The sequence below is a fragment of the Boleophthalmus pectinirostris genome, unplaced genomic scaffold, assembly GCF_026225935.1.
Source record: "Boleophthalmus pectinirostris isolate CB_2022bp ecotype Guang Dong unplaced genomic scaffold, ASM2622593v1 HiC_scaffold_16, whole genome shotgun sequence".
Taxonomy (NCBI): Eukaryota; Metazoa; Chordata; class Actinopteri; order Gobiiformes; family Gobiidae; genus Boleophthalmus; species Boleophthalmus pectinirostris.
Window position 1 is genome coordinate 4,338,080 of NW_026571095.1, and position 11,177 is coordinate 4,349,256.

The following is an 11,177-nucleotide window of genomic DNA, read 5'->3' on the forward strand; positions in this document are numbered from 1 at the left end:
ATGACGTCACAAGGCGGAAAAGAACATTTGGAGCTTTGGAGATGTAGACAGACTAATAATACAGAGTTACTCAAACACGTATGAGTAAAACAAAACACAACTCAATCTATATTTTTGAGGAGGTAACAACATTATAACATTAAACCATGTTATAAGCTCACAAGAGTCAGTTTTGCGTAACATAGGACCTTTAAAGCTGCACTGTGAAAAGTTTCAGGCAAAGCAGCTGACAACAAGCTTTTGCTGACTGCATTTTGTCATATTTAAACTACTTCTGTATCAATTTTTGCTTCTTTTATTCACAGTAGGTCTCATTTTATTACAGAAAATCATTTAAAAGCAGTAGAATAACTGACACACGAACACTGTTTTATAACTTATTTTATAACTTAGTATAAAACTCCAGTTGTTTTGGTGAAAGTCTTGCTTTGGTGCAGTCTCTCCCTGTGTGTGGAGCGGAGCCAGTTCTAATGTGGTTTAATATGATTCACTCGGGACATGTGTGACTCAGGGGTCATGTGAGGTCGTAGCCAAGAAGTTCATTGCAGATTTATGCTTAAAAAAAAGAGTTAGAGTAGGGCTTAGTGTTGTCACGATACTCAAATTTCAAATACTAAGGAACAGACTCGATACTCAATACCGATTCTGCCACGATGACGATAAAAACACTATATATTTTGATAATTGAATGTGATTTTCAACATTAAAGATGCAATTTATAACTTCTGATGTTGGTTTGTCTCCATGGTGATGTTATTGCGTTGCCTGGGATGTTCCACAGTATGGTGTGGGACCAATAGTATTAAGCAGGCACTGTAATGATACTGAAGTAGAAAGCACCGCCCACCTCATTTTATTTTTTTTATTATTTTAAACCAAATTTGTTTAAAGGAAATTGTATTATTTTTTATATTTTATGCACACAAGAAACAGATATGATTATACACAGGAGATATGCTGGGGATGCACGCAGGCAGGGGAAGGCAACTCAGGGGGGGCCTCGCAGGTCCTAGTTGTAAAATGTGCCTGGACGCGACTAGCGTGATCATAAATGTGTCTCTTGTGTTTCAGTGCATACAGCATTAAATGGAAGTAAATATACACTCTCTGAAGCCTCTTTATCCCACCACAAGTGCTACAATGACATTAAACAAAAACATGCATTATTACTATTCTGCAAACGATCTGACGTGTAACTTGATCATCTACATGGAGAGTTAAATTAAATGCCATACTGTAGAATATTCCAGGAAAAATCAACATAAAGCCAAGCAGGTGGTGGACCCTCTACCAGAAAAGTTACACAGTACACCTTTATATAATAGTACTTTATTTTCTTTTGCCACGTGGTCTCATATCTGTGTAATTTGTCAGTGGTCCATGGGCGTATACTAGTCTATGTGCTCTTATACTTGTTCTGTAACGTTTAGTATCAATACCTGCTCTAAAATACCTTGAAAAACATGTATTCTTTCTTATAATGAGTGGGGTCGCCTATCCGCAGATCTGACCTGTAACTTGGCCTAGTGGAGTTACCTTCTTGTCTCCATGGAGATAAATAAGTTTAATGCCTATTTCCTCAAACATTAGGAGGTGCCATCTTAAATAAGAGATAATAAAGAATTAGGGGTGTTGTGTTAATTGCAATTAATTAATTACAGTCATATTTAGCACGTTATGTTTTTTAATCGTGTTAATCTCATTTTTAATCTCTAACTTTACTGTTTCTGTATGCGAGTTGCCTTATTATAAAATCAGTTTTTATGTGTTGTTGGGACACAGTCCTGCTCCGCCAAGAATTGTAATTTTCATTCCCATTCCCTCCCGCATCTGCGATATACCTGCACACATACAACATCTCCGACACAGACTCACCATCATCAGCAGAACACCCCTCTGTCACAGAAAGAACACTCATATTCCACTGAGCCGTGTCCTTTAGTCCAACAGAAGCTGAATCACATCACCGCACAAGAGCATTTTTTTTCTCTTCTCCGATTAGTTTATTTTTTATTAATGCCAAAATAAAATATCCAGCACAAATGATGTACGATTAATCATTTGTATATTTTAATTTACACTCATACTTAATTTGCGAGACTATAGTTTATTATCCCACGAGCCCACTCACACATCGGTACACATACAGTCTCGTTCCGCCCGGGCTGCAATGAGCTTTCAGAATGTGTCCTGCGCTGCACTGTTTTGCGTCGGGTCCTGCGGGTGCAGGGCTCTAACCTAATGTTTTATTTTATTTGTATTTTCTAATTATTTAGAGTTTGACAAAAGAACACAGAGGAATGTAAATGACTGCATCTGTTAAAGTTTGTTAAACAATAAATGTCACAGTCTTTTGATCTGCCGCAATAATGTAATAATGAATTTAAATGAAAATACCTCAAGTTGAGCTTTTCTCAGCAATTTTTAGGTGAGATTTTAAAAAAGAGATTAATTAGATCAATTAATTACAGATCATAATTAATTAATTTCTCGATGTTTTTTATTTTTTATTTTATTTTATTTTTTTATCTCTTGACAGCACTATAAAGAATACTAAACATGTTTACATGGTGTTTGCAGGAGATGAGTGCTCCCAGGACGAGAGTGGAGCTGCGGCCATCTTCGCCACTCAGCTGGATGACTTCCTGGGGGGCGGGCCTGTGCAGTACAGAGAGGTGCAGAACTGTGAGTCCAGAACGTTCCAGGGGTACTTCAAGACCGGCATCAGATACCAGGTAATACCACAGGTGTAGTGTCCATGATGTACAGGTGTATGTGTTTAAGCGTGAAAAGAGCAGCTGGTTCAGATCCATACAAACTCATCACTGATGCAGAACAGTCAATACTCTGCAAACTTTACATCACTGCTCCTTCCACACACACGGGTTCTACTGGTGTGATGAGTTCAGGCGCGCTGTGCAGTCTTATATGTTTTCGGATTTTGTGGGTAATTTCTAAGGTAGTTGTTTATTCACATTAAAAGAAAATATCTGTCAAATGGAGAATTTGCATGATTTTGGCTGCGATTTGCTTCTCCCTGATTTTGAGGAGGCGTGACCCGACTTTGTGTCTTCTTGTGCGATTTTGAAGCTGCTGCGCTCCTCGTGTGTGTGACTCTGAGCTGCTCTGTCAGATCATAACCACCAAAGATCAACAACGCTATGACAACAGACAATAAAACAGAGCGTCAGGGGCAGAGGAGTGATGGACACAGAGACACAACATACAAACTCAGAAAACGGCGAAAACAATGAGAAGACTCTCGTAAAGTTGTAGATTTAAAGTGCAGCATCGTCCACATTATCCATAGAATTTGTCCTCCGCAAATAATGACTCCCAGTCCACAAAACAGCACTGTGAATCCAGTTTGAAGCGTCGAGATGAAGCTGCACAGTAGAGATCGAGACTCTACTTCCTGTGGACTTTACCTCCAGCCTTCTGTGCATTAAAAGTCATGTATCTTAAGCATTGCTCCACATTTCACAAATAATAACTTAGTTTGTGTGTGCCAGTGCAGAGTCTGATCTTTGAACACTTAAGAGTCTAAGAGCGACTGCTTTTACTGTCGACAGGAAACAACAGACACAAGGTGCACTCACATCTGTGTAACCTGAGGTCCACAGACAGATCCCGCTGCAGTCTTTGTGATCAGAGATTTTAAGTCTCATAAGATTCTCCTCGTGTCTGTGATGTGCGCTTTTTGTCGCACGTTTAAAAATTGTCTAAGGCCGGAAAATCCTGTAGCATGTGGCAGCCTTTAGAATATATCATCAGTGTTGGGAAGGTGACTTTTAAAATGTATTCTCCTACAGATTACAGATTACACACCCCAAAATGTAGTTTGTAACGGAATCCATTAAATTACTTAAAGTGAGTAATGTAATCTGAATACTTTGGATTACTTGGTTTGCTGTAGAGAAGCAAAGACGAGGATATCGTAACATAAGAAGTTTTGTCTGCTAAAAGAAAATAAAAAGCCCAGACTTTACTGAACCAAATAAAAAATATTATTGATAGAAGACGAGGAGACACATCCACACAGCAGGATTTAGTTCTGTTAAATCCTGTTTTAGTCCTATTTTAGTCCTATTTTAGTCCTGTTTTAGTCCTGGTTTTAGTCCTGGTTTTAGTCCTGGTTTAGTCCTGGTTTAGTCCTGGTTTTAGTCCTGGTTTAGTCCTGGTTTAGTCCTGGTTTTAGTCCTGGTTTAGATCTGGTATAGTCCTGGTTTTAGTCCTGGTTAAATCTGGTTTAGTCCTGGCTTAGTCCTGGTTTTAGTCCTGGTTTAGATCTGGTTTAGTCCTATTTTAGTCCTGGTTTAGATCTGGTTTAGATCTGGTTTAGTGTCCAGCAATGACTGGAATTACCGGGGGGGAAAAAAAAAAAAAGAAAAAAAGAGGGATATAGCCCAACCACTCACTGAAACAGTAACTGTAACTGAATACAGTTACTCATAATTTGTACTCTGATTACGTAACTCCAGTACATGTAATCTGTTACTCCCCAACACTGTATATAATTAATGGAGTCAGTTATTAGCTGCAGTGTTAAAATATAAACTTTGCTCATTCCAGAGAGAATTTTTTTTTTACACACGGTATTGAAGGTGACACATCACACTTTTTCATGTCATCTTCTTGACCTAAACACACCTCCATAGTTAATAAATACCTTCATTAGCTGGACTTTGCCACTGTTTTACACCAATGACTCCTAAGTACTTGTGGCCCACGCTGGTTCAATGTTTAATTCCGAAGGCGTGTCTGACCGACCCCCTGCTGCTACCACCACTACCTGCTGCCATGACAACCATTTTGATTGACCAATATAGCTCCAGCTTGTTTCCTGCCACACATCTGCTTCCCATTGCTTTGTAAACCACTTCGGCTCAGTCCTGGTTTGAGTTAAAGATAATTATTCCTTCAGAACTTGTTTACAGCGAGAGCAGAGGAGCAGAGGAGACTGGTCTGCTCACAGTTTAGGTCAGAAACTAGTCGTCCGTTGCAGTGAGGGAGAGTTGCTATGGAAAAGTTTATAAGATGAACAAGATGGATGGTATGTGAGTGGCTCGGGGCGAAAACACATGTTCGCAAGAGACTACAAGCTAACAATAGACTGACTATGAACAATGGGACTCTAGATTTTCAACATGTTTTCAGACACAAATCATTTGCGGTGCTGTACGAGTACGAGGTTTTTACTGTATTAAAAAAGTAGTTCATCTTAAACAGTTTGAAGTGGTTCAAAGTTATTTCAAACTTATTCTTATGCATTTCGAGGATCCTGATTATTTACCACAATGAGTTTAGTTAGTAGAAGTACTTTTTCTCATGGCTGATTTCTACTCCGATTTTTTACAATCCAGAGCAGCTCTGCTGATATGTTTGGACTGATATAAAGGGCTGATTATATATATATATATATATATATATATATATATATATATATATATATATATATATATATATATATACAACTTTTTTTTAGTTTTATGTTTTTTAGGCAGCAAAAAAAAATATCAGATTTAAAGCTGCATTGTGTAACTTTTCGGGTGGAGAGTCCGTCAAATGCTTAAACCTTTCTATCTTCATGGAGACCAAACCAGACCAAGTTACAGGTCAGATCTGTGGAGATGTGACCCTGATTACAGTCAGAATGCCTGTTTTTGTGGGTATTTTGATTTATAAAATCACGTGTAAATTAAATAAATGTAAAGTAGATGTAACGCAAATTTGTTAGGGTTAGAGGCAGACTACGGCCACTAAGGCTGCATCAGAAGATTGTCCTTTTAGGAGCCTGAGTGTGAATGAAGAGACAGACAGGAATGTGAAGTTTGGGTGAAGTATATTGAAAAGATTTTTTTTTTTTTAACAGATCACAACAAGAACAGTATAAAAACAGAATAAAAAACAAAGAATAAAAAACAGTCCAGTTATTTGGTATTTTTATCCAAGTTAATCTAAATTCAGGTTCTGGGTAAGATCGCCATCAATCGGTTTCTAGTTGAGTTGAGAATTTCAGGGAAGCTGGAGTTGGATCAGTCCATAAGGAAAAAAACCTGACCTAAAAGGCCAAAAAAACACAAATGAATATCATTTAAATAATACATTAATAGGTCTTAAATAACCCAAAATAAAGTCAATGTATGCATAAACATACAAGCATATAATAAGTATTCATAAGTGAACAGTTCATAATATACATAAATAATAATTAAATAAATTAAATGTAGTCATTGACTAATGACCCAAAAAGTTCATAAAGGTTACCATTTTCAACAATTAATACAATTAATCACAATTTAAATTCAATTCAGTAAGTGAATTCAAGTCAATAAGTGAATAAATCAATATGTCATTAAGTTTATAATTTAATAAGTTAACTTATTAAATTAATTCAGTAAGTTAATATGTAAAGTAAATTCAGTAAGATTATCACAATTAAGTTAATCATTATTAAATGCACTTAAATCAAAAAAGTTATCAAACATGCCCAAGCAGAGGCCGATAAACTCAAAATATTGCGCAATATCAGATCAGTAAAGCGGAATTGACCCGCAACAATAAAAGTGCCTCAAATGCGGGTTACATAGAGCTGTTTAATGTTAGTAAGGCTGACACCACCTAGTGCCTCCGCTCAATTTCATTTCACTCCAGCGAGTAGATCAGGAATCAGAATACACTAGACGGTTCACAAAAACCCGGAAGTGTGAGTTCAGGCACCAGCCAATCAACGAAGAGCCAGACATTCTGTGTTGCAATGATTCCCGAGATCGAGGATTTAAAACCGGAACAAAGAAAATGTTTGGTGAATTTTATCAAGGGGAAAGACATTATTGTTCTTCTTCCTACAGGATTTGGGAAAAGCTTAATATACCAGTCAATCCTGTTAGCTGAGCATTATATACGTCACGACAAAATAGCTATGACTGGTTAAATAAAAAGTACCCTCCTACTGTCGAGCGAACAAATCCTAACGCTGCGAGGTCAGACTGTTTCTACAAAGTGAAATCAGCTGATGAATCAGGCTAGTTTAATGTCATACTGTGGAACATTCCAGGCAGAGCAATGACGTAACCATAAAAACAAGCAGGTGACGGACCCCCAACCAAAACGTTATACAATATATAGCGATTTATCTCTACTTTTCATAACACAACAAGCATGCTAACTGCGTACTTCCTGATTGTCTGACAATAAAACGCTTTGCAATTAGACACTGAACTCATTTTGACCTCAGGAGCTGCTTTTACAATATATCTGTACAGCGCAGGACTTGGCACAAATACATGAAAAAAATCACATAGTGGCCTTTATGTAAATAATGATCTATATAAAAGTTAATACGCACACTCGCCTTGTGTTCATGTCTTCAACTTTTCAAGTTGATTTTGCTTTTGTTGATGCTGCTTATTCTGTTCACTGGCTTCATGAGGAGGGGACACTGGGAGACACACTCAGACTGAAGGTACACACTGTCCTCCAGACCGAGAACATACGCTCACCTTATACAACCCTATATAGACTTGTATAGATGTTGGAGGCTTTATGAGCTGGAGCTGTATTTGTGCTTGTGATGTGCTGTGACTCACCATCCTCTCTCCTTTTCTCCGTCTCATCCTCATTCATGTTTTAGAGATTCACTTTGACCTAGGCAAGGCAAGGCAAGTTTATTTGTACAGCACAATTCATACACAAAGTCATTCAAAGTGCTTTACAGAATAAGAAAGACATTAAAATCACAATAAATACAAAGCGGACAGACACCTTTTTAAGATTCTGACTTTAGCATAAAAAAAAAAGCAATAACAAGAAGCTGGCTTAAAAAGAACCCACTGTCAGTGAATCAGTGGCTCAACATTGTAGAAGAAATATACTTTTTTTCTACGTCTCAAAGGACATTTCTTCATTAAACACTGGACAAAATGGTAGAAATATAAACAAAAAGAGACTTGACTTCTGTATCCTTGTAACACCGGAACAGTGCCCCAAGTTTTTGTTTTTGTATTTAAACTTGAAAAACTGAATAAATAAAAAGTTAAAAATTAAAAATCACCAAAAAATACAAATCAAAACATAAATAATCATCACAAAATTAAAGATTAAAATTAAAAAAGAGAGAGACATTAATTACATAAATGAGAGAGAAGAGTGCAGAATGAAAACCTTTCAGTCAGACACAGTTAAACAGAACTGTTTTGAGTCTGGATTTAAACAGAGTCAAAGTTGAGTCTGTCTCACATGTTCAGACTGTTCCAGGTTTGAGCTGCATGAATCTGAAACTCTGACTCCTCTTGTTTAGTCGTGACTCTGGACACCAGCAGGAGGCCGGTCCCTGAGCTCCTCAGAGTGTGAGATGGTTCATATGACACTAACATGTTAGAGATGGACTTTGGTGCTCGTCCATGGAGAGACTTGTACAAGCAGAGCTGCTTTAAAGTCTCTGAGCCACAGGAGCCAGTGCAAAGACCTGAGCACAGGACGCATGTGCTCGTACTTCCTAGTTCGAGTCAGTGTTCTGGATGTTCTGCAGCGTCTCACAGCTCGTTTGGAGAGACCAGTGAGCAGAACATTACAGTATCTAACCTACTGGAGACAAACGCATGGATAAGTCTCTTTAAGTCTGCTTTAGACAGTAAACCTTTGATTTTTGCTGTGTTTTTAGATGGTAAAAGTCTGCAGATGTTATTGATTTGATGTGGCTGTTAAAGTTCAAGACCCCTAGACTTATAGTAAGGTGTTATAATGCAGTACTTCTCATCTTTTTTTCTCGAAACCCCTTAAGCCCTTTAAATTTAAGATTTATTTTGCACAATAAACATTTTACAAGAGCAGATCTTCTGACTAGACAAAGACCCCACCCCTCATGTTGAACCATTGTGATAAGATCATGTAATTACAACTATAGTGCAGTTGAACTCACATGTTCAAATTGTGTTATACTTTTTATTGCACTTTTAAATGCTGGTTTGGAATCTATTTGAACTTTTAAACAACACATTTAAGTAGACATCATTTTGACGCTTTGTAAAATAGGCATACTTAAAAATGCACTGTGTAACTTTTTGGTTGGGGGTCTGTTACCTGCTTGTTTCTATGGAGATGTCATTGCTCTGCCTGGAATGTTCCATGGTGTGACATTAAACAGATCTACATTAATTCAGTTACAGGTGATTTTATAGCTCAAAAACAAACAGAAAAACAGACATTCTGACTGTGAGTGGGGTCGCCTCTCCACAGCTCTGACCTGTAACTTGGTCTGGGTTGGTCTCCCTGAAGATAGAAAAGTTGAAGGTCATACTGTGAAACATTTAGTTGAAGCAATAACACCTCCATGGAGAAAAACATCTGACAAACCCACCACTAGAAACTGCATAACAAAATTCACTCCTTCCTCTGCTCCTTGGATTTCTCCTTGTACTTTTTTGCTCTAACCTTAACTTCTGTCTTCCTCACATCCGAGCTCTGATAATAAAACAGTATATTTTTGTGTTTCAGAGAGGGGGAGTGGCCTCGGGGTTCCAGCACGTGGTCACCAACAGCGCAGACGTGAAGAGGCTGCTGCACATCAAAGGCCGCAGGGTCGTCCGGGCAACCGAGGTCGACCTGAAATGGACCTGTTTCAACAGAGGAGACTGTTTCATCCTGGACCTGGGGAAGGTACACTGAACGCACAAACACACACACACACACACACACACACACACACACTCTGGACCTGGGGAAGGTACGCTGAATGCACAACACACACACACACACACACACACACACACACACACACACACACACACACACACACACACACACACACACACACTGGACCTGGGGAAGGTACGCTGAACGCACAAACACACACACACACACACAGACACACACACTGGACCTGGGGAAGGTACGCTGAATGCACAAACACACACACACACAGACACACACACACACACACACACATACACACTGGACCTGGGAAAGGTACACTGAACTAACAGACACATACTCACGCACATGCACACACACACTGGACCTGGGAAAGGTACGCTCACTGTCAAACACACACACACGCACATGCACGTGCACACACACTGGACCTGGGGAAGGTACACTGTACACACAAAAACACACACACACACACACACACCCGCCACACGCACACACACACACACACACACACACACACACATACACACACTGGACCTAGGGAAGGTACGCTCGCTGTACTCACAAACACACACACACAATGAACCTGGGTAAGGTGCGCTCCCTGTACGCACAAAAACCACCCCCACACACACACACACACACACACGCACACACACACGCACACACTCGCGCACACACACACACACACACATACACAATGAACCTGGGTAAAGTATGCTCACAAAAAACACACACACACACTGGACCTGGGGAAGGTACGCTGAACGCACAAACAACACACACACACACAGACACACACTCTGGACCTGGGGAAGGTACGCTGAATGCACAAACACACACACACAGAGACACACACACACACACACACACACACTGGACCTGGGAAAGGTACGCTCACTGTCCGCACAAACACACACACACGCACATGCACGTGCACACACACTGGACCTGGGGAAGGTACACTGTACACACAAAAACACACACGCACACACCCCCGCCACACACACACACACACACACACATACACACACTGGACCTAGGGAAGGTACGCTCGCTGTACTCACAAACACACACACACAATGAACCTCCCTGTACGCACAAAAACCCACCCCCACACACACACACACACACACACACACACACACACACATACACAATGAACCTGGGTAAAGTATGCTCACAAAAACACACACATACAGTGAACCCAGGTAAGGTACACTCATTGTACACACAAAAACACACACACACAGACACACACACACGCACACACACACTGGACCTGAGGAAGGTATGCTCACTGTACACACAAACACACACACACACTCAGGCACGCACACACGCACGCACACACACGCATGCACACACAGAGTAACAGAGATTGTGTTTTGATGCTTCTTGTCTTCTGTTCATTTCCTGAAGACTGATCCTAACATCAACTTCACTCAGTGTATTTAAATATCATAACTGAAAAAAGAAAATGTCTGTAATTTACTGTATAAATATTAGTGGACAGTGATAAAACA

The 11,177-nt window shown here is 39.5% G+C and overlaps 1 protein-coding gene across 1 annotated transcript in view; it reads left to right on the forward strand.

Moving 5' to 3' along the window:
- The window catches only part of LOC110153342 (gelsolin-like), a 57,221-nt gene that overhangs the window by 24,666 nt on the left and 21,378 nt on the right, over window positions 1-11,177 (forward strand). Inside the window, exons 3-4 of the mRNA XM_020917212.2 lie at window positions 2,581-2,735; window positions 9,496-9,657. Of these exons, the coding sequence (XP_020772871.1) occupies window positions 2,581-2,735; window positions 9,496-9,657 (317 nt within the window). The remainder of the gene's footprint in view (window positions 1-2,580; window positions 2,736-9,495; window positions 9,658-11,177) is intronic.